The sequence below is a fragment of the Trichechus manatus genome, unplaced genomic scaffold (genome assembly GCF_000243295.1).
Source record: "Trichechus manatus latirostris isolate Lorelei unplaced genomic scaffold, TriManLat1.0 scaffold00026, whole genome shotgun sequence".
NCBI classification, from domain to species: Eukaryota; Metazoa; Chordata; class Mammalia; order Sirenia; family Trichechidae; genus Trichechus; species Trichechus manatus.
This window is the reverse complement of record NW_004443962.1, coordinates 10,067,953-10,091,844: the sequence shown is the minus strand read 5'-3', so window position 1 is coordinate 10,091,844 and position 23,892 is coordinate 10,067,953. Positions and strand designations below refer to the sequence as shown.

At 38.0% G+C, this 23,892-nt stretch overlaps 1 protein-coding gene across 1 annotated transcript in view; it reads left to right on the top strand.

The window, feature by feature from the left end:
- SLC49A4 (solute carrier family 49 member 4) overlaps positions 1-23,892 on the top strand; it is a 114,872-nt gene that overhangs the window by 73,195 nt on the left and 17,785 nt on the right. The window contains exons 6-7 of the mRNA XM_004373625.3: positions 6,908-6,975; positions 9,971-10,098. Of these exons, the coding sequence (XP_004373682.1) occupies positions 6,908-6,975; positions 9,971-10,098 (196 nt within the window). The remainder of the gene's footprint in view (positions 1-6,907; positions 6,976-9,970; positions 10,099-23,892) is intronic.

Genomic DNA, 23,892 nt, shown 5'->3' with positions numbered 1-23,892 from the left:
TCAAATATATGACTATTCCTACATCTAATTTCTTATTTTCCCTCCAGTTGCAGGATAGGAGTTTGTCATTTTTTAAAAAAGTAACCATTACAGCTTGCTGCCATCCGTTCCTCCTCCTTGCTCCCAGATAGAAGGGTAGAAAGGGGTAAAGAGAGATTTGGAGGGGTAAATGGAATAAATCCAGTGCACTGGTATGATATTCTATCATATGAATAAACAATTTATTGATTCTGCTTTTGATGAACATTTGGATCATTTCCACTTTTTGACCATCCCTAACAATGCTGTATGAATGTTCTTTTGTGTGTCTCTTGATGCACTTCTGTACACATTTCTATTGAATATGGATCTAGGATGTGAATTACTGGTTATGGTGCATGAATACTTTGGTAGGTGATGCTGATCTTTTGTAAAGTGATTGTACCTATTTACAGTCCCATCAGCAATACATGAAATTTCTCGTTTTCTACGTTATTACCAATACTTGGCAATGTCAGTCTTTTTAGTTTTTGACCAGCTGATGGCTGTGCAGTTGTATGCCATTGTAGTTTCTTTCATAATATCTTTTCAAATGTTTATTGGATATTTGAAATCCTCTTTTGTGACATACCTGTCAAGTCTCTTGCCCACTATTAGGCTGCCTTTTTCTTGCTGATTTGTAGAAGAGGGAACTGTGCAGAAAGGAGCTTCCAGAAGTCTGTTGGGGGAACCCAGCAAGTCCTTGGCTGAGGATTGGACTGTACACGTACAGGGCAAAGGTACTAGAGGCTTAACAGAGGGAGATTGCCATGCAGTTGGAAGCAGAACAAAAATAATAGAAGTCAAGCAGTTACTGGCATTCTGGCCCATGCAGAGTAGTAAAATCTTATTAATACTTTGTTAAAGCACTGGGGATCCTCTTGATATGTCATGAAGACCGAGCTTTAGAAGTGAGGACCTATGTAGTACTCTACCAAGGATTACTTGGACAACTTAGGCTTAGTCCAGGAATGCAGTCACAGCTGTTGACCATGACTTCAATGTTTAATACCAAAACCTGCTGCCATCGAGTCAATTCTGACTCATAGCTACCCTATAGACAGAATAGAACTACCCCATAGGGTTTCCAAGGAGCGGCTGGTGGATTTGAACTGCCAACTTTTTTTGGTTTGCAGCCGAGCGCTTAACCACAGCACCACCAGGGCTCCTCAGTGTTAAATAGTCAACAATATATATTCAGTAAGGTTATCTTGAAAGAGAAGCACACATAAAATAAGGCTATGTATTAATCAGTTAATGAAAATTTTGTAGCCAGAGGCTCTCGGGAACCTAACCCTATATTTCCTCTAGGGGCAGTGGTTCAGTATTCACTAACATAACTACTATGAATAACCAAGAATAGACTATGTAATTTTTTTTGGTTTTTTTAACTTTTAAACTTTCTTTAGATACACCTCTTGTAAGCAGCACATCACTGTTTTCTTTTTTATCCAGTCTTATAATCTTTGTTTTAATTGAAGCATTTGATCCATTTACATTTAATGTAATTACTGATAAATTTGGATTTGAATATATCATCTTACTGGTGTTTTTCATTTTATTCAGCCTAGTCTTTCCTTTTTCTCTCCTGTCTTACCTTCCTCTGGATCAATTAAGTATCTTTTCCCCCATTAGCTTGGTAGTTACGGACTTTTTTTTTTTTTAGCACTTATGCTGGAAACGACAGCATGCACACTTGACTTATCAATGTTCATTATAAATTAGTACTTTTACTTGTTCAGGGGCAGTCCAAGGCTCTTACAACCTTTTAACTCCCTTTAACCCTCTTCCATCATCTGTGCCGTTGTTTTTTAAACTGTACCTGTTAAACCCATTGCCACTGAGTTGATTCCAACTCATAGTGATCCTACAGGACAGAGTAGAATTGCCCCATATGACTTCCAAGGAACAGCTGGTGGATTCAAACTGCCGACCTTTTGGTTAGCAGCTGAGCTCTTAACTACCACACCACCAGGCTCCTTAAACAGTACATTATTTATGTTTTTTTATACAGTCAGTATTCACTGAGATTCATCCTTATATTTACCCTTTCTATTGCTCTTCATTTCTTCCTGTATCTTTGATATTCCATCTGTGATCATTTTTGTTTTGCCTGAAGAACACTGTCTTAGTTTCTTAGTACTACTATACGAGAAATACCACAAGTAGGTGGCTTTAACAAACAAATTTATTTTCTCACAGTTCAAGATACTAGAAGTCTGAATTCAGGTCACTGGCTCTAGGGGAAGACCCTCTCTCTGTCACTCTGGGGGAAGATCTTTATCTCCTTCAACTTCTGTTCCTCAGTTCCTTGGTGATCCTCATGTGACTTCTACCCTGTTTGTCCTTGCTTTTCTGTGCCTAATCTGGTCTTTTCATATCTCAAAAGTGATTAGATTTAAGACACACCCTACACTGATATGGCATCATTAGCATAACAAAGAAAACTGTGTTACCAAATGGGGTTACATCCACAAGTATAGGGGTCAGGACTCCAACACATTTTTCTTTGGTTGCGGGGCACACAATTCAATCCATAGCAAACTTCTTTAAGTATTTCTTTTTGTGCAGGTCTGCAGGTGACAAATTCTCTCATTTGAGTTTAGTTTTTGTTTGTTTTGTTTTGGTCTGAAATTGTCTTCATTTCACCTTCATTTTTAAAGTGTATTTTTGTTGGGCATAGAATTATTGGTTGGCAGTTATTTTCTTTCAACATTTTGAAAATATCCCATTTTCTTCTGGCTCCTACTGTTTTGATTGAGAAGTCAGTTTTCAATCTTAAAAGCTGACTGCGTTTAAATTTTTTTCTTTGTCTTTGGTTTCAGCGATTTTATTATGTAACTAGGTGGTGGTTATCTTTTTATTAATCCTACTTGAGGTTTGTAGGACTTCTTTAATCTATGGCTTCATGTCTCTTAACAGTTTCTGAAAATTGACAGCCAATATCTCTTCAAAGCTTATACTCATTCTCTCTGTCACCTTCATCTGGGATTCTGATTACAGTTTCTACAGATTCTAATTCTGATTCACACTGTATCTCTTACTTTTTCTAAATAGTCCATCCTTTTTCCTTTCTATGATCCAGACTACATATTTTATTCTGGCCTTTCTTCCAACTCACTGTTTCAGTTTTCAACTCTGTAATATACTGTTAAATCCATGCATGAATTGCTAATTCCAGTTGTTATATTTTAAGTGCTAAAATGTTCATTTGATTCTGTTTTATAGTTTCCAAATTTCTTCAGAAATCCTCAGTCTTCTCTTTTTTTTCTTTTTGAACTATTAAAGGTAGTTATTTAAAATTTGTATTTCATAATTCCATTATCTGGATTCCTTGTGGGTCTATTTCTATTTTTTATATTTGGTCATGTTATCTTATGTGTCTAGCTATTTTTGATCGAATGCTAGACATAGTATATAAAAAACTGTAGAGATAATTTAAGCTTCAGGATGATATTCTTTTCCTCCAGAGAGGATTTATGTTTGCTTCTGGCAAGAATCTAGGGATCACCTTAAACTAGTTTCAGAGATTGAGATAATTTTAAACTGGATAATTTTAGTCCCTTAGAGTGCTGTTTTATTTTCACTTTTCCATTACTCATGGGGCATAGTCCTTCAGGGCCCCCAACTAAAGTCTGAGGTTTTTACAAGCCCACCCACCCAACAGCAGGCCCAAAACTTAAATTTTTTTCTTTCCTAAGTGTTATGGATTGAATCGTGTCCCTAAAAAATATGTATTGTAAATCCTAACCTCTATGCTTGTGGTTATAATTTCATTTTGGAATGGGTTGTCTTTGTTATGTTAATGAGGCAGGATTAGTGTAGGGTGTGTCTTGAGTTCATCTCTTTTGAGATATAAAGGAGATTAAACAAGCAGGCGAAAGAAGCAGAGATGGGGAAAGAGTGATGCCAAGCCATATGAAGACTGCGCAGGAGCAGAAGCTCAGAAGAGTCAAGGACCTTCCCCTAGAGCTGACAGAAAGAAAAAGCCTTCCCTAGAGCCAGCACCCTGAATTCAGACTTCTAGTCTCCTAAACTGTGAGAAAATAAATTTCTATTTGTTAAAGCCACCAATTTGTGGTATTTCTGTTATAGCAGCACTGGATAACTAAGATGGTAAATGCCCTTTAATGAGAAAGACAGTCCTGCAGAAGAGAGAATTGTCTTGCCCCATATGCCAATGATATGAAAAACTGTAAAGATAATTTAAGATTTAGGATGTTAGTTTCCTCTAGAAAGGATTTTATATCTGCTTCTGGCAGCAAACACTTGTAAAGAAAAAGACTTGTGTAACGTTATCGTATTATACTCATGTATTGCTTAACGTTTACAATACGTTCTGTGAAGTAGGACGTTATGTGATTTGGATGTTGTGTGAACACCATATTATATAGAGTTCACCTCAAGGTATGGCTGGTAAAAATGATCCTTCTCCTTGTGAGTCAGTTGGACTCCAAAGGCAAGGCAGACATCTTGATATTTGGGTGGCCTTATTACCAGAAGTACGTAGCCAAGATGATCATGAACTTGGCCAACTATCACCACCAGCGCCAGATGGAAAGTACAGAGAAGGGCTCTACCCCGTACGCTGGCACCCAGCAGGCTCCAGAGCAGCCCAGAAGGCTGGCAGTCAGCAGACTCCAGATGCTGTACAGGTCTGAGTTACCAAGCTTTGAAGGTATTTCGTGCCCTGGGGCGGGAGCCATGCACAGGTTAAAGTGGAAGCCCCGTCTTGAACCTGTTCTTATAGGTCTTGCTTCTATCCCCTGGGTTAAGAATGATGGGGTGGAGTTTTTTTCTTTTCCCTTGTTAAATATTTGAAATAAGAATTTAAAGAGTTCTAATAAAGAATCGTATTTCAAAAAAAATACAACCATGGACTTAGATGCAGTTGGACATTGCCCGAATGGATGTTATCCGGTGCTTAGAGTAGGCTAAGCTGCTGTAAGAAGTAGACCCCCAAAATTCTGAGGCTTAAGAAGAGATTTATGTCTCATTCACATAGCAATCTAGGACACTTTGCATAAGAATCTAGGACAGTTGTCCAGTTAATGGACAGTTCGCTGCCCCATGCTGGTTTAGAGATCCAGGCTGCTTCTGCCCCCTAGGACTTTCTCATTAAACACATGGTTAACTTTGTCATTATACACAGATTCCAGGTGGCAGAAAGAGAAAGAAAGTGCAGAGGAGACACACAGCTGTCCAGGTTCTAGCCTGGAAGTGGCACACCTCACTTCTGCTCTTTTCCATTAATGAAAACTTAGTCACGTGGTCACATGTAACTGAGTAGGAGCTGGGACTGTAATCTATGTGCCCAGGTAGAAAAAGATAACATATTATGTTATGGTGGACAGCTGGCAATCTCTGTCACAGGCACAATGAAAAATATGACTAGAAAAATAATGAAAGGTAGAAGTTCGTTTTGGCAGGTATCAAGTGCTAGTTCAAGTTTGGACTTTGCTCTATAGCCACAAGAGAAGCCAGAAATTATTTTTCAGTAGCAGAGTGGAATGACTGAGTTAATTATTCTGGCAATAGTGGACAGAATAGATTGTGGACCTTTTAAGAAATTATTACAGGAGTCCAGGAGTAAGAAATATGGTAATAAGCATGTGTGGTAGCCATGGGAAGAGAAAAGAAGAGAAAAAAATGCGATGTTAGGGACACATGGATTTTCAGTAACAACAACTAACATGTATTGAGCATTTTACATTTATTAATTTATTTAATTCTCAAAAAGGAGTCCTGGTGTTGCAACGGTTAAGCACTCGACTGCTAACCAAAAGATTGGCAATTCGAACCCACCCAGCGGCTCTGTGGGAAAAAGACCTGGTGATCAGCTCCCATAGAGATTAAACAAAAAACAAACAAACCTGTTACCATCGTGTTGATTCTAACTCGTAGCGACTTATAGGACAGATCAGAATTGCCCCTTAGGGTTTCCAAGGCTGTAATCTTTACGAAGGCAGACTGCCACATCTTTTTCCCGCGGAGCGGCTGGTGGGTTCAAACCACCGACCTTTTGGTTAGCAGCCAACCACTTACTCACTGTGCTACCAGGACTCCTGTCCATAAAAATTACAGCCAAGAACACCATACGGGGTGATTCTAGTCTGTCACACGGAGTCGCCATGAGTTGAAAATTGACTCGATGGCACCTATCAACAACAATCCTCAAAAAAAACTTTCTTATCCCCATTCTGCTAATGAGGAAATTAAGGCTTAGAGTGTGGGTTAGGACAGAAGCCAAGTCATATTAAGAGTTAATCAGCGATGAGGAAATGTAGAAGGCACAGTTTGCCTAGAGTCACATAGCTAGTAAATGGCAGGGCTAGAAAAGTTTTCTCGGGAGAGGAGAGAGCTTTGCGTTTGCAACTCAGCTCAAGGTCTCTTTCTCTATCCAGCCTCCCCTAGTTACTCAATCCCACATTTCTCTCTCTCTCTCCTCTGATTTCTTAAGGCATTTTTAGTCATTGCCGGATGTTTTATCACTTAATTCTTTGCTAGTTGTTTTGTGTATGTTGGTTATATTTAAACTTTTTGAGGTTGGTGACCCATCTTTTGTGCTTTTCCTATTTTCTTAAGAGTTCCTGGTACAGTGCTAGGCAGGTTATACACACTTGAAAAATACTTGTTTGATGGCATCGATAGTTTTATTGATTTAAATATTTCAATAACAAACTAATCAAGGACGTATTGCTTAGACATAAATACTTGTTTGTATTAACTACTCACATATGAATCCTTTCATTTTATTAGATAGTATTTCCTAGATTTGTTGTCATTTAGCTAGAACATTTTTATTACAGAGGATCTTTGTTTTTTTCACCCTTTCTAAATTGTGGCATGCTAGTCTTGTATTAAATATTGTCTGCCACTTTCCTGACAGGTAGATGCTGGCTGGATTGGGTTTTGGTCCATAGTTGGAGGCTGTGTAGTTGGAATAGCTATGGCAAGGTAAGAATATTTTATGTTTCATATGTGAGTGAACAGAAGTAGTAAAAAAAAAAAAAACCAAAAAAAAAAAAAAGCCCCAGCTCCCATAGATAAACATATATCCCTGGTGGCACAGTGGTTAAAGTGCTCGGCCACTAACCAAAAGGTCAGTGGTTCAAAACCACCAGCAGCTCCTTACGAGAAAGATGTGACAGTCTGCTTCCATAAAGATTTACAGCCTTGGAAACCCTATGGGGGAGTTCTCCTCGGTCCTGTAGCGTCACTATGAGTCGGAATTGACTCGAAAGCAGTAAGCTTGGTTTGGTATTGGTTTAGATAAACATTTAAAAATCAGGGAAAACTAAAAAAGACAAAAGTCAGAAAAGTGCACTTGTTCCAGCTGCAGCAAAATTGACATGCAGTAGATAGAATTTGCTGTTACAAGAAACCTCAGGGGTAGCCCTTCCTAAAATGTTTTTTCGAGACTAGGGATGCATTTCCAGTGTAATTAAGCTGCCTCACTTGGTATTGTTCAGGAATAACATCTACAAGTGGAACCAAAAGAAAGGTGATATAATAATAAAAACAAATTGATTGTAATCAGAATAGAAAAGAGTTGGAAAAAAAAATCATTTGAAAGAGCATCTCCAAAACTTTTCATGAAAAGGCAGTGTCCTGATTAGCAGGTATTTATTTCTGGTCTTTTTTGGCAGGTATGTTCCTATGGTTATCCCATTTTGGTGAAAAATGTCCACAAAGACTTCTTGTTTCATCATACTGCTTTTGATCTTAACCCATTATGACAGCACATTTTTAGAATGAGTTAGAAGAAGGAAAAAGGCCTCATTTATTCTAAAAAAAGAAAAGCAATGAAAATGTCACTCTTTCAGGTGACTGCCTATAAACGTATTGTTAGTGTTCTCAAAGATAATATTCATTCACTTCCTAAATCATTTTACCCTGCCTAATCAAAAACAAAATTAGACCATCAACTCTACCAAGAAGGGAAGAATCTAATTACATATCTGAGGAGATCAAATAAGATATGTAAATCACCTCAATATCTAAATACTTAAACATAATTGACACAGGATAATATTATATCTAGACCTTATAGTTTGTGTAGTGTTTCTGGGATAATGAAAGAATAAATTGACATTGTAATTTCTAAATCACTTTATATGAGGTTTTTATAAGTTGGGAAAATGTAAGAATAAAATCTAAAAGCTAAAGAAGAGGGATAGGAAGATAGCTATTTGTAGGAATCACTACTCTGATTCTGAAATGCATTGACCTGTCACATTTGACAAGAATCATACCTAATTTTTCTAATTAAATCTCCCAGCCAATTTTAGTGATTCATCACCGATCAAGCACTATTCTGAGCACCAGGTCAAAGAGGGAACCATTATGTATCAGAAATGACGTCTCACAGGCTCCTTTTCTCTTTATTTTCTTTCTCCAACCCCTTAATTTTAACTATATATAGATGGAACTAGAGGGAAACATTAGAACAAGGACATTTCTGTTTTTAATTTGTTGAAGTTGAAGTTCTAAAAAATACTGCCATTACTCTGGGATCAGAAATCAATCTTAGGTACTCCTAGGCCTAGAATCAATTTAAAAATTATTTTCATAACACTACTTTGGGTTCTATGAAATGGAGTCTTCTTACAGACATTAGTGGGTTGGGTGACTTTTTGTAATTATATTGCTAAAGGACAGTTTGGTACTCCTTGGGTCCTAACAGTATACTTTGATGGCATCAGTCCATTTGAAGAGACTGGGTTTCCCCAAATAACACAGCCAGTGGTCAGTTTACTCCTGTGTGCTCGGACTGTGTGACACTTACTCGCTATTCAGCTTTATTCAACTCTGATTTGTATTCTTCTATATCTGGTCATCTGCCTACCTGATGAGTAAGTTCACGCAGAATACCAAAATATAAATCAGAAAAGTATTTGATGAGCATGGAATTAAAACAGAGTTTTTTGGATGCCCTTGCGGGACATTTCTATCAAATTATGGAGCCTTTTTCAGAGTACATAAGAACTTTCTACTTGGAACATGTCTAGATGAGAACAAACCTAAATCATTGGACAAAAGTGCATCCATTTTTTCCACCAAAAGATGGCATCAGTTCTCATAGGAAATCATTCTAGTCTAGCTAACGCTTACAAACATGATTAACCCTATCATGTCAGATAAGTGCAAACCAAAGATGGTATTGAAAGTATTATGGACAGTCACATAGTAACAGCAGAAATGAAAATCAATTTAAAAATTCAAAATGAAGTAAATGTTGTATACTTTTAGCATAGTAAATATTATACACTTTTTTAGCAAAGTAAATGTTGTATACTTGGGGTAGGATAAGTTTTTCTGCAATAGGAACAATTCTGAAAGAGTAAACTGTGTACAGGCAGTCCCCAGTTTAGGAAGGTCAGACTTACAGACAACTTGTACTTGCCCTTTGATGTTATGTAAATTTGCCCTCACTTTGAACCGATTTAACCAACCCCTACTCACAACAAATTCTTCATCACCGTTACCTTCACTTGCTGCACATGCAGCTTTTAAATCACTGAAAAAGACTTCGAGCCTTTTCTTGCACCAAAACAAAAAAAAAAACCCATTGCTGTCGAGTCAATTCTGACTTATAGTGACCCTATAGGACAGAGTAGAACTGCCCTGTGGGGTTTCCAAGGAGTGGCTGGTGGATTCCAACTACCAACCTTTTGGTTAGCAGCGGAATGTTTAACCACTGTGCCACTAGGGCTTCTTGGAAATTATAGAAAATATAAAGAAAATAAAAGTGGCATTTTAAAACTTAGAATCTATCCTGTAAGAGAAAAAAAAAATTATCACAAAAACAATTCTTAAAAAATACAAACCTTGCTTTTAAAAGAGTGAATGGAAGATCATTCCAATAATTGTTGTTTAATGAAAGTATATCACTGATTTAAATAGTATGAACAAATCTAGCTAGAATTAATAGAATATTGTTTCTTCTCAGGTTTGCAGATTTTATCAGGGGTATGCTGAAACTAATTCTTCTCCTGCTGTTTTCTGGGGCTACCCTGTCCTCCACGTGGTTCACCCTGACCTGTTTGAACAGCATCACGTACCTGCCTTTAACCACAGGTGAACACAGACTTATTTTTGAGCCTTGAATAAATTATTTTAGGTTCACAAAAGTATAGTTACTCTGACAGTAGACCTTTTTTCTTGCTTTCCGTAAGTAATTGTTAAATATATAAAAAGGAAGATGTGTTGATATCTCATGTGCAGCTATCAAACCATTATGCCATCTAAAGAGAGTCCAAGAAATAACTAAAAATACTTTCATTGGTATTTTGCTTATGAAAAATAAGTATAATTGTTAGCCTAAGCTTATATAGCTTGGAAGAGTTTATGTATTTTTAAAATTCGTATCAGAGCTTAATACAAAGATTTCTATCATGTTTATAGCCACTACATCATTGTTGAACAGTAAGGAAGATGTAACAAAGGCAAAAAACTATGAGATTTGAAGTACACTTCAGTAAAATTCTTTAAGCCAGCACTTATAGTTTCATTTTATGTTTAGTTTCATTACATTATCAATGCAAAAAAGAGAACTTACTGGAAATACCTATTAGGAGTATATCATAGCCAGTTTACTTAGCTCATCTAATTGATCTGAAACATTTGTATTTTCTATTGTTTTTATTAATTTCACTTTGGGGTCTATAATAGTTTTCTATTGTTGCTGTAACAAGCTATCATAAATTGTGGTTTAAAACAACAAATTTTTCATCTTATATTTCTTTACGTTAGAAGTCTAACATGTATCTTACTGGTTTAAAATCAAAGTCTGATCAGGGCTGCATTCCCTCCGGGAGGCTCCAGGGGAGAATCTTTTCTTTTGCCTTTTCCAGCTTCTAAAGGCTGACCACACTCCCTGACTTGTGCCCCGTTCCTTCATCTTCAAAGCCAGCAACATCAGGTTCAGCCCTTCTCACATCACGTCACTCTGTGTCTTTCTTCCGTAATCACATTTCCCTCTGAACACTCTTCTTCAGCCTCCTTCTACTTTTAAGGACCTTTGTGATTACACGGAAGCCCTGGTGGCGTAGTGATTAAGAGCTATGGCTGCTAACCAAAAGGTCAGCAGTTTGAATCCAGCAGGCACCCCTTGGAAACCTTATGGGGCAGTTCTACTCTGTCCTGTAGGGTCACTATGAGTTGGAATTGACTTGATGGCAACGGGTTTTTTTTGGTGTGTGTGGGCCCACCTGGATAATAATCTCTCGATTTTAAGGTCATCTGATTAGCAACCTTAGTTCCTTCTGCATCCTTAAGCCCCTTTACCATGTAAAGTAACGTAATTCGCAGGTTCCAGGCATTAGGGCATGAACATCTTGGGGGGGTGTTCATTATTCTGCCTACTGCAAGGTCTTTTTTTAATTACCATGACAGATTATTTTATAAACCAAGAGGACTTTGTTGTTGTTGTGTCTTCCTTTCTGCTAATGAAAGATTATTTAAGATGCATATTTTTTATTCCAATTGTGAATAATATTCAGCCACCTTTCAGATTATGTGTTTAATTGTGGGATTATTTGTTATAAAGATGGTAACAAATGAGCACTTGTATAAGCAGGAGTAAATAAGAGTCTGAAAGTGGCTCTATAGGGGCCTTGTTGCTGCATGGCATGTATGTTCCATGGGTGCCCTTAGTGACAAAGAGAGTTCCTTTTGTCTACATATGATTAAACAATACTACGTTCCCCAATTTGTATCTATCAACTCTAGAATAAAACAACCAGCAGTTTCTACGTCAGAGGCATCAAATCTTTCAAAAATAGATGTTTATTTGAGAGTTCCTACCACTTTTACAAGGAGCCCTGATGGTGCAGCGGTTAAGCGCTTGACTATTTAACCATTCAGACTTTGGAGATTCAAACCCACTCTCCACTCACTCCACAGGAGAAAAGACTTGGTGAACTGCCCCCATAAAGATTGTAGCCTAGGAAGAGTCTAGGAAGATGTGGTGTAAGCAGACCATCATTCCAATCCTCCCCCGCAAATACAACAAAGAAATGGTGCTCAGCTTTGAGGGACTCTGAATCAGGAAACAGAAAAGCAGCAGGGAACTGCAGACAGGCAAGAATCAACAAATAAGGATGAGTCGCGTACAGTAGGAAAATCGCTTCTCCCACCTTCCCTGCTCCTCTCCTCAGCCACGCGTGCTGCCAGCTGCTGTATTCTGGGGTAATCAAATCCTGGAGAAAGAGCCTGCTTCCCTAACCACCACAGCCCCTATCTATACAAAGAGATAGGACCCTAAGCTTCTGCACTAAAATCAACAAGGCAGACCTCCCCGGGGATCTGGAGTGTGTCTACCCCTTCCCCACCTGGACCCTGTTGGTTGCAAGCTTATTGTGAATTGCTACAGAAGGCCCGTGCAGTGGGGTCTGCTCCCATAGTAAACACTGTACCAGCCTCCCTGCACACCCCATGGCTCAGGCCTCTGAAATCAACAGGACAGACTTCCCAGGGAGTCAGTTCAAGTATGTCTGCTTCTCCTTTCAGTCTGTGCTAGGGACTGCCGTCTGAGGCTGCTGTGTGCTAGGAAGCAGACATCCTTAGTGGGGGCTACACCCACAGCCAACATACTACAGTGAGGACTCTGATAGCAATAAGGCAGACCTCCCTGGAGGTCTCTTTGGAGTGTGATAGCCCTTCCACCTCCCAGACACTGTCACCTGCAAGCCTGTTGTAAATTGCTACAGAAGGCCCCTGCAGTGGAATCTGTTCCGGTAGTCATCACTCTGCCTGCCTCCCTGCGCACTCTATAACTCTGGCTTCTGAAACCCGCAGGACAAACTTCTCTAGGGGTCAGTTAGGGTTAGTTTGGCCCTACTTCTGGATGGCACTGAGGACTGCTGATTGAGGCTGCTTTGTGTTGGGAAGCAGGAGTCAAGTGGAGGCTGCACTCACAGCCAACAATCTGCTGAGGGGACTCTGATAGCAACAAGGCAGGCCTCCACAGGGATCTGAGCAGAGTGTGACAACCCCTCCCTCACCTAGTAATTGTTGGGTGTCAAGCTGTTGAAAACTGCTACAGAAGTACCCTGTAGTGGAGTCTACTCCCATTGTCAGTACTCTGCTTGCCTCCTTGTGGAGCCCATAGCTCAGACTTCTAAAACCAACAGGATAGACCTCCCTGGGGATGAGTTTGGGTCATTCTGCTCCGCATTACAGTTGGCACTGAGGGCTACTGACTGAGGCTGCTATGTGCTAGGAAGCAGGCATTTTGAATGGAGGCTACATTCACAGCCAGCATACTATGGGGCGGGTTCTGAGAGCAACAAAGCAGACCTCCCTGTGGGTCCGTTTGGAATGTGACTACCCCTACCCCCACCAGTAACTGCTGCAGGACTGATACAAACTCCTATAGAAGATTCCCTATGGTAGAGTCAGGAGATGGGTCACCTAAATGGAGACAGCTCCCCCAACCACCACATGGCCACTGGGGCTCTGAAACCAACAAATCAGATCTCTCAGAGGTCCTTCTGGGGAGTACCAGCCCCTCCTCCTCCTAAAACAGAAGAAAGTCTGCCTGTGCTTCCCCAAATGCCAGCTCAGGTGTAAGCAGCCCCCACAGAGCAGGGAAGGAAGCCTTGGACAAAACTGGAGGGCAACACCGAGCCCCAAAGGGGGCTTTCTGGGTCTAAGTTTTCCAGCTAAAAACATGGTTGCAGGAACAGAGAAGGGGAGTAATAACTAGAGGGGGGGACTGCACCCTCTGGTGGACAGAATGATTAGTACATGATATCTCACCTAAGTGGCAGTGCCCATAGGGGACAGACTGACCGCAGTGTATTCTCTGGTGTGTTTGGGCGAGATTGAAAGTTGAAAACTGAGATCTGGAACTTTTGAATCCTAATTAAACCAGGAAGGGACAAAGAGCTATCACAGAGAGGAAGTGGTAAGCAAAGTCCAAAGAGTGCTCTTCAGCCACTCTCTGCCTGCCTAAGAGTTTCTTGCAGAAAGTAGTGTAGGCAAAAACATCAAATACTGGGGAAAACTGAGAAAGTTAACACCTTCAAAAATTCCAGTGCCCCAACAAAAAATCACAAGACACACAAAGAACAGAGAAACAATAGCCCATCCAAATGAACATGACAAAGGTAGTGAAAGCCCATCTAGGGGTGACAAAATAATGGAAAAAGGAAGAATATAATACAACAACAATAAACATAATTAAAGAACTAAAGGAAAACAGACAAAGAGCTAAAAGAGAATAAGGAAAACAATGCAAGAACAAAATGAGAATCTACAAAAAGATATTGCAAATGAAAGGGACAATAACTGAAATAAGACACACAATAGAAGGACTTACCAACAGATTTAATCAGGCAGAATAAAGAATCAGTGAATTAGAGCATAAAATATTTTAAACTGCTGAGGCTGAAGAGCAACAAAAGCAGAAGCTCAAGAAGACTGAGCACAGTTTAATGGAATTATGAGACAACAACAAGAAACCAAATATATGCATCATAGGAATTTCAGAAGGAGATGAGCGAGAGAAAGGGACAGAAAGAATATTTGAAGAAATAATGACAGAAAATTTTCCCAATCTAATGAACTACATGAATCTACAAATTCAAGTTCAAAGAACACCAAGCAGGATAAAGCCAAAGAGATCTACACCAAGACACATCATAGTTAGGCTTTCAGAAATAAAGGTAGAGACTCCTGAAAGCAGTGAGAGAGAAGCAGTCACATACAAAGGATCCCCAGTAAGATTAAGTACCGATTTTTCCTCAGAACATGAGAGGCTGGAAGGCAACGGAATGATATACTTAAAGTGCTTAAAGAAAAAAACTGTCAACCAAGAAGACTATACTCAGTGAAACTACAAGCATGAAATTAAAACATTCCCAGACAAACAGAAACTGAGCGAGTTCATATCCACCAGACCAGCCCTATAAAAAATACTAATGGGAGTTCTGTAGATGGAAGGGAAAAGACTAGAAAGTAGTTCAAACTATACATAAAAAGAAAAATCCCTAATAAAGGGAAATGTATGAACAAGTATAAGGACTAGTAATACCTAATAAAGGGAAATGCATGAACAAGTATAAGGGCTAGTAATAAGGTGTTCATGCTTGATAATTCTAAATGTTTTGTCCTTCAAGTTTTTTAATAACAAATATGTAAAAGGAAAGGATAAAATAATGTTACAGGACACGTGAAATATAAAGACAGAATTAGTGATAACAGCAACAAAATGGAGTGGGGGCAGAGGAATGGTATAGATATAGAATTTCTTGTATGCTTCTGAAGTTAAGTTGCTACCAACAGATTTAATCAGGCAGAAGAAAGAATCAGCAAATTAGAGGATAACATAGTTAAAATTACTGAGGCTGAAGAGCAACAAGAATGGAGATTCAAGAATGTTATAAATACTAGCTGTTAAATGTAGCATTCATGGTAACCACTAAGAAAATACATAAAGAAAAACATACACAAAAGGAAAGGAGAAGGGGACCGACAAGACTGACTACAATAAACCAACAAAACACAAAAGCAAGCAGTGGTAAAGGACAAAGACAAAGGAGGCTTAAGACATACAAATAACAAAATGGTGGACATAAGTCACTTTTTGTCAGTAATTCCAGTGAACATAAATGGACTAAATGCTCCAATCAAATGGCAGAGAGTGGCGGAATAGATTTAAAAAAAAAAAAGAAAAAAGATTCAACTATATGCTGTTTACAAGAGACACACCTTAAACCCAAGGACACAAATAGGCTGAAGGTGAAAGTATCGGAAAAAAATATTCCATGAAAATAATAATCAAAAAAGAGCTGAGGTGGCAGTCTTAATATAAGACAAAGTAGACTTTAAGACAAAATCTGTCAGAAGAGATAAAAATGGACATTGTGTATAGTGATAAAAGGATCAATTAATCATGAAGATTTAACAGTAATAAATATATATGCACCCAACATTGGGGCACCTAAATGTATAAAGCAAACACTGACAGAATTGAAGGGAGAAATAGTTGGAGACTTCAGTATGCCACATTCAATATTGGGCAGAAAATCTAGAAAGAAGATCAGCAAGGAAACAGCATCTGAATGACACTATAAATTAACTAGACTTAACAGACATAAATAGGACTCTCCACCCCAAAACAGCACAATATACATTCTACTCCAGTGCACATGGATCATTCTCCAGGATAGACCACATTTTAGGTCACAAAGCAAGTCCTGATAAATTTAAAAGATTGAAATCATACAAAGTATTTTTCTAGTCACAACAGAATGAAGATAGAAGTCAGTAACAGAAAAAAAAAACTGGAAATACACAAACATATGCAAATTTAACAACATGCTGTTAAACTACCAATGGGCCAAGGAAGAAATCAAAAGAGAAGTGTAGTTTCATAATTTAGCAGTTATACAACATTCTGGTGGAATCGTTTTAGTTTACAACTCTTCTTATTCGTGACATTACTCTGATATCTTTTGTGATACTGTATGTCAAGTAAGCATCTGTTAGATTGTACAAGAACGTAATCATGAATGCATAATGAACAGATTTCTTTCCCTTGCATTAAATGTAGATTATTTATTATAAAATAGTACATTCATACACCATGCGTCTGTCAGTTTGTTGTATTGTGGTGGCTTGTGTGTTGCTGTGGTGCCGTACGCTATGCCACTGGTATTTCAAATGCCAGCAGGGTCACTCCTGGTGGACAGGTTTCAGCAGAGCTTCCAGATTAAGACAGACTAGGAAGAAGGACCTGGCAGTCTACTTGTGAAAAAAATTGGCCAGTGAAAACCTTATGAATAGCAGCAGAACATTGTCAGGTATATCACCGGAATATGAGCCCCTCAGGTTGGAAGGCACTCAAAATACGAATGGGGAAGAACTGCCTCCTCAAAGTAGAATCGACCTTAATGATGTGGATGGAGTCAAGCTTTCGGGACCTTCATTTGCTGATGTGGGATAACTCAAAATGACCCTTAACAAGATGGATTGATACAGTGGCTGCAACAGTGTGCTCAAGCATAACAACGATTGTGAGGAGGGCACAGGACTGGGTAGTGTTTTGTTCTGTTGTACATGAGGTTGCTATGTGTCGGAACCGACTCAATGCTACAACAACAACAGTACATTCATAAAATTTTGCATATTTTCTATTTAACATGATAAAACTAACAGTTTTAATCTCTGGGTAGAAGTATTAGAAATTAATTTTTTACCTCATTTTTTGTCTAAATTTGTATAATGAGCTTATTCTTTTATAATCAGAAAAAAAATTATTTAAAAAAAATTAAACATCTTTTGTAAATCCTAAAAGAAATTGATGTAATTGACTCTTGTTGAAAATAATTGTGTTGGACAGGAAGGAGAGCAGAATTCTAAATGAAATCAAGGTCAGAATTGAAAAGTTGAATTTGATGTGGACATCTTAACAACCACTGAATTTATAAATTCTACTGTTGTTTTCAATTGCTAGTCAGTTTTTGAATGTCACTTCGATACTGCTGAAAGATGAATTTTTAACTTATAGATACACTGAGGAAGTTAGAACTAAATTGGTTTACATTTCTTCTCTGAATTATCATAGCATTTTTTTTTTCTTTCCTCATACTTACCACTTAATAGTCTCCTGAGTGTATTTTTATCTCCCCTACTAGTCTGAAAATCTGGAGCATGGGTTTGTGCCTTATAAATTTTGTCCCCCACCTCCATCCCAGTACCTAGCACAGGCCCTCAGGAATGAATGAATGAATGACGTGTGTATTATCTCCGTTGTGATCCTCAGTAGCTATGACTTATTGCCAATGATAGCAACCTCAAGCCACTCTTTATTATTCAGCACTAATGTAGGAAGGCAAAAGAGCACATTTTAGTGGAACATTGGAGAATTTGAATATATCTGTCACAGATACCCTTACTGCCTTTGTAAAAATCTGACCTAATTCCTTTTAAGTAAAAGAGGTTTCACGAAAGGGAGCTTACTACACAATCTAATTACAGACAAATTTTAGACCTTAGGCTGGTATTTAAAGTCAGTAATGGCAAATTCATGTTTCTTTTTTACCAGAGTCATTCTCATTTTAACCAGGGAAGTATCTAGTCTTTTTCCCCTTTTCCTAGCAAACTTAGTATTTCTTAGTATTTTATTTTATTTATTTTAGTATTCTATTACTTGTTGTCAGAAGAATCTGTATGAAAAGCATTTGAAAATATAGGTGTTAATCATAATTGTTAATGTAATAAATTAAAAGCAACTTAATTTTGTTCAACCCATGTGTTATATAAGTGCTACTGCTGTCTCATTAAAACCTTCAGTTGCCACTGATCTTGATGTTACTTTTGCCATCTCCACAGAAGAAGAACAGAATCTACCAGTCCTATCCACAGGCATGCTGTTTTCATATAGGTACCGGCTTACATACACCCTCTTGGAGGCTCTCACCAGTATGCCCCCGCTTAGGGAAACTCAGTACTTAAAATTGCGTTGTATCTTCATTAATTGAAATATTTACAATAGGGCAAGTCAGTAACCTCATGACTAAATAATGTGAGTTTCAAAATCTTGACACTTATGCTGTAAACAGAATTATGGCAATACCTTATCCACCTTCTTGGAGAACTAGCTGTCCAGCCCTGTGAGCCACAACTCATACAATCATTTTCTAGTGAACAGATGAATGCTTTGAAAATAGCATTTTGAAAAATGTTAGCCCTTTGGTGTGGGTTTTGCTAAAACAATGTAATTTGACTGTTTAACCGGCAGAAGTTGCCTTGGGGGAGGTTCTTCATCTAATTCAAGTTACTAGAATGATGATGTCAGAAGCAAATACTGAGTGGGGGGTGAGGGAGTGACTAGCTAGGCACAAGCCGCTGGAGTGATAGCTGACCACTAGCTGACATCAAGTGATAGTTATAGAAGGAAGACTTACTCAGTTGTATTAAAAAGGTATGTAATATGCATGTAATTCTTTTATTAGATTTCCACGTATTTTGCCTTTATAAAGATAATTATGTCCCATTTTAATAGGCAATGAAACAAAAGCATCCACTTGCCAAAAGATAGGGGAAAATGAGAAAATTGAAAGAAGAGTTAAGAACATCATTAAAGAAATGTGCATTATTAGGAAAATGAGGGATTTTAAGCTTTAAGGAAAAAAAGCTAAGGAGTGACTTAATTACTCTTTTCAATTTTATGAACTAAAAGTTATGGTTACTCATGTTCATGCTGACCAAGGAAAGAAGACTAGAACATGAATTAAAAGAAGAGAATAGATCTGTGAAAGAACCTTTTAAATGTAAGAATCAGGAAATACTCAAAGGGCCTATTGAGGAAGATCATATAATGTTTACCCATGGGAATTTTCAAGAAGAAAAATTAAATCTTAAGTAGAATCTGTATTTTTTGACCAGAGAGGGCTTGACCAGGTAATCAATCAGTGCTTGATGATTTAATAATCTATTGCCTTCTTCAGAGCTATAAGTAATTCTTGGGGAGCTTGCAAGTTACTGATAGACCTATACCTCTGATATCTGATTCTACAACCAGTCTCTAACTCTGGGCCCATTATTTCAAAGGATTACTAGTTGTGCTTTGTTTAAGAGAGAATTATTTTGCTGTCCAGCCATAAGGGACTCTATATGTAATTGTCAGTCTTTATAGGACTGAGCTACTCCAACAAAGACACTAAACCAGAAAATTAGTAACACACAGGAAGGAAAATCATAGCCATTAATGATATTGCAGCAAAATACACCATATCCTCTTCTGAAGCCTTAGTTTTTTGTGTGCTGAATATTTTAGTTAGGAGTAGATCACGGAAGCCACAGCAGTCATTTTTTTAGCAAGAAAATGTGAGGCCAAGAAGAGACACAGCTCAGTCCTATAGAAATGTGTATCTCTGTGTGTGTGCATACACATAAATATATGTATTCTGTATCTTCAGCAGGCTCCAAACCAAACCAGTTGCCAGTAAGTTGATTCTGACTCATGGTGACCCCATGTGTGCAGAGTACAACTGCTCCATAGGATTTTCCAGTGTGACCATTTCAGAAGAAGATTGCCAGATGTTTCTTCCAAGGGACCTCTGAGTGTGTTCTAACCACCAACCTTTCAGTTAGTAGCACAGGGCTTAACCATTTGCACCACCCAAGGACCCCATTTAACATGCCCAGAACCTATGAAAAAAATATGTGGTTAACAAAAATTGTGAATGTTTACTGTTTCTCTTTACACATGTCTTTATTTTCCAAAAGAAGTGTTTTTACTTATAATATGAAGTTTAATTTAGATTGTCAAAATATTTTAATAAAAGTCTAATAATTCCCAGTTAACTTTCCTAACTTTACCATGAAATAAAAATTTAGTCAGTATGAACAATAATAAAAGCTTATCCAGTAAACTGTATTAGTGTTATAAACATACTCTTTAGGGAAATGTCTTGATTCTAATCCTTAAGATAGTACATAATAAGAGCTTGTATTGTTTTATAATGCTTCTTACTTCTTAATAAAACTTTAAACAAATTCTCTATTATTCTTATATAGCTAGAAACACCAATAAGATTTTTGATGTTAATATCCTTATTATTTTACTACCTATATGTAAGGAGCCATGGTAGCGCAGTGGTTAAGCACTCAGCTGCTAACTGGAAGTTGGCAGTTCGAAGCCACCAGCCATTCCATGGGAGAAAGATGTGGCAGTCTGCTTCCGTAAAGATTTACCGCCTTGGAAACCCTATGGGGCAGTTCTACTCTGTCCTATAGGGTAGCTATGAGTCAGAATCTACTGGATGGCAATGGGTATACAGGTACCTACATGTACTTAAGTTTGTTACTGATCGACTGAAATGGACCTTAGTCATACCTCATATTATATATCATTCAATAATTGACTCTTTTTTGTAACATTCTAGATGTATGTTCATCTTACTTCAGCTTGAATACCTCTAGCAAAAAGAAACCCTTTGCATCACAGAGCAGCCTATTCTGTTGGACAGCTCTGGGTTCTAGGAAATTCTTCCAGTGAAGCTAGTCAGCTCCCTCCTGCTTCCTTTGACAGCCCTTGAAACATTTGAAGACATCTGTCATGCCTGTCCTTAGTCTTTAAACACTCCCAGTTGTTTCAGCCGTTTCTCATCAGACGTGGATTTCACACCTCTTACCAGCCTAGTCACTCTCTTCCAGACCTTTGGTAGCTTGTCAGGGTCCTGCTTATAATGGATTACTCGATTTTAGCACACTTCTCCTGCTGTACTCAGCACCTGATGCTGGGGGAGGATGTGGCTTCTTATGATTATTGTTGTTGTTGTTGTTAGTTGCTATCAAGTTGACTCTCATGATTAGACATAGTTTTTTTTTAATAGAATGGAATATTAATAAATAACTTCTTAACTTTGTGCATATAAATGGCTGCTGAGCCAATAGGATAACCAAATACGATAATATATTTGGAAGGAGTTTCAAAAACTGTTCAAAAAACTATAAATCTGAGACTGTGAAGTTGTTGTTGATGATACCATGAGAGTTTCATTAAATGTTGAGTGGGAAATAGTTCTTATTCTTATCTGAAATTCTGTAATTTGTTTTATAACTGCAATCACCCAGGGTTTGAGTGTTTTAGTTAACAAAAATGTATTCAAACACAATTTTGTTCCCTAAATTTTAGTAATTTGGTTTGCCATTGAGAGTGGGGGGCTGGGGGTGGGGGTGGGGCATTAGGAGTACTTCAGGGTTCTGATCCAGTTCATATGCTTGAAATTCATCTATTGTAACTATTTTTTGCTACACGGGACTTTGTTTTTCTGCAGTTTAAATTGTGAGCCTGTGGAGTATTATTAGCTACTGTGAAAAAAATCTGCCTCAGCACTTCAGTTGTGTTTGTTCTGCTAAATTATCTTGACTCTTTAATTGAAAGGCAGTTTATTATAATTTTAGTATCAATACTTACTATAGAAAGCCATGGAATTATTTAATGATCATGTAGTTTGAACCTTCTTTGACGAGAAGGAAATTATCCTGTCTGCCTGACTTTGAATAGATGACATTCACCCACTGGATCTGCCAAACCAGCATATAAAGACACTGTATCAAACTCCAAGCTGAAAACTCAAATGGAAGTCAATTCAGACTCATAATAATCGGCTTCTACTTAATGCCTGTCCCAGAACACTGTGGAATATATAAAATCAGTCCTGACACAGCTCACTTCCCCACATTCTGATTATGAAGATCTAATTTAACCCTTTCCTGCATAAATCATTTTGATTTTTTCTTTCTGTTGATCATCATTTTTATGATAATATAAGAAGCAAGCACCAAGACTGAGAAAGTTAAAGGAAAATACTTGTTTTTTGATTACTGGCCTCTGAACTTACATTGTCTGTCTCAGCCCATTTATCCTGCTTGTACTAAACCTGTAACCTGTTGCCATCGAGTTGATTCTGACTTACAGCGACCCTATAGGACAGAGTAGAACCGCCCCATAGGGTTTCCAAGGAGCAGCTGATGAATTTAAACTGCTGACCTTTTGATTAGCAGCCGTAGTACTTAACCACTCGGCAACCAGGGCTCCACTTATAATAGGAATTCTAATAAATGAAGTAGAAATATTTATGCCAAGGATCCTGCATCTAAGTTGGGCTGTATGGCTTCAAGGTGTAGACATCAGCTCTGTGGGTCAGCTTACCCAATGGTAACCATTTCTGAGTCAGCTGGCTAGCAAACTCACATAAAGTAAAATTGTATTAGATGCCAATTCATTAGTCTACAATGGAATTTCTTTGATTTTTTTTTAATAGGTAGTATATGCACATTGTAAAAAAAGTCCAATCCAAGTAGTACAAAAGGATAATACAGTGAAAAGTCAGTTTCACCCTCGTGTGGCCCCCAATTTCCCTCTCTAGAGGCAACCTTGATTACCAATTTCTTATGTACTTTCCTAGAGAGTTCTATACATTTACAAACATTTATATATATCCTTTTTATATAACACACTTTTCGACACCTTACTTTTTTCACTTCTGTATCAAAAAAACCAAAGCAGTTGCCATCGAGTCGAATCCGACTCAGGGTGACCCCATGTGTGCGGAGTAGAACTACTCCATAGGGTTTTCAAGGCTGTGACTTTTTGGAAGCAGATTATGAGGACTTTCTTCAGAGACACTTCTGGGTGGGTTCGAACCACCAGCCTTTTGCATAGTAGCCGAGCACTTAACCGTCTGTGTTACCCTGAGACTTCCTTTACATATCTTTGCTGTCAATTAATATCAGTACATACAGTTACCTCATTTTTAATGGTGGCATAGTATGTCTTCATTTAGATGTTTGATAAATTTTTAAACAACGAAACCCCTACTGGTGGACACTTAGCTTTTTTTTTTTTTTAATCTTTTCATACTACAAACAGTACTGCAGTGACGGCTCTTTGTATACTTGTACCTGTATAGCTGTAGGATAAATTCTTAGAAGTGGAATTGCTAGTCAAAGAGTAACTGCATTTTTTATTTTGATAGGCATTTTCAAATTACTCACCAGAAGATGAACTCTTTACAGATCCATCAACAGTGTTTCACCACAAAAGAAATTTTATCTTTCCAAGACAGTTATGTATGTCTCTTCTCCCAGTTCGTTCCCAAAATTAAGATACCTAGGAAACCAAAATCAGAAGATTCTCACTGAGCATGAAATGAGGGCCAAGAGATTGGGCTGGTCTTGAGGGTTTTCAGACAGGGCTTCTGCTTCACCATACTCTAGATTTCTGACACATCCCATGTCTCATTGTTTTGTACCATGCTTGAGAAAAATCAGCGAAGTCGAATCTCTCTTTTCAAGACCCCACACTGACAGTCTCCTTTTCAGTATTTCTTTATCATTACAATAGCATTTTTC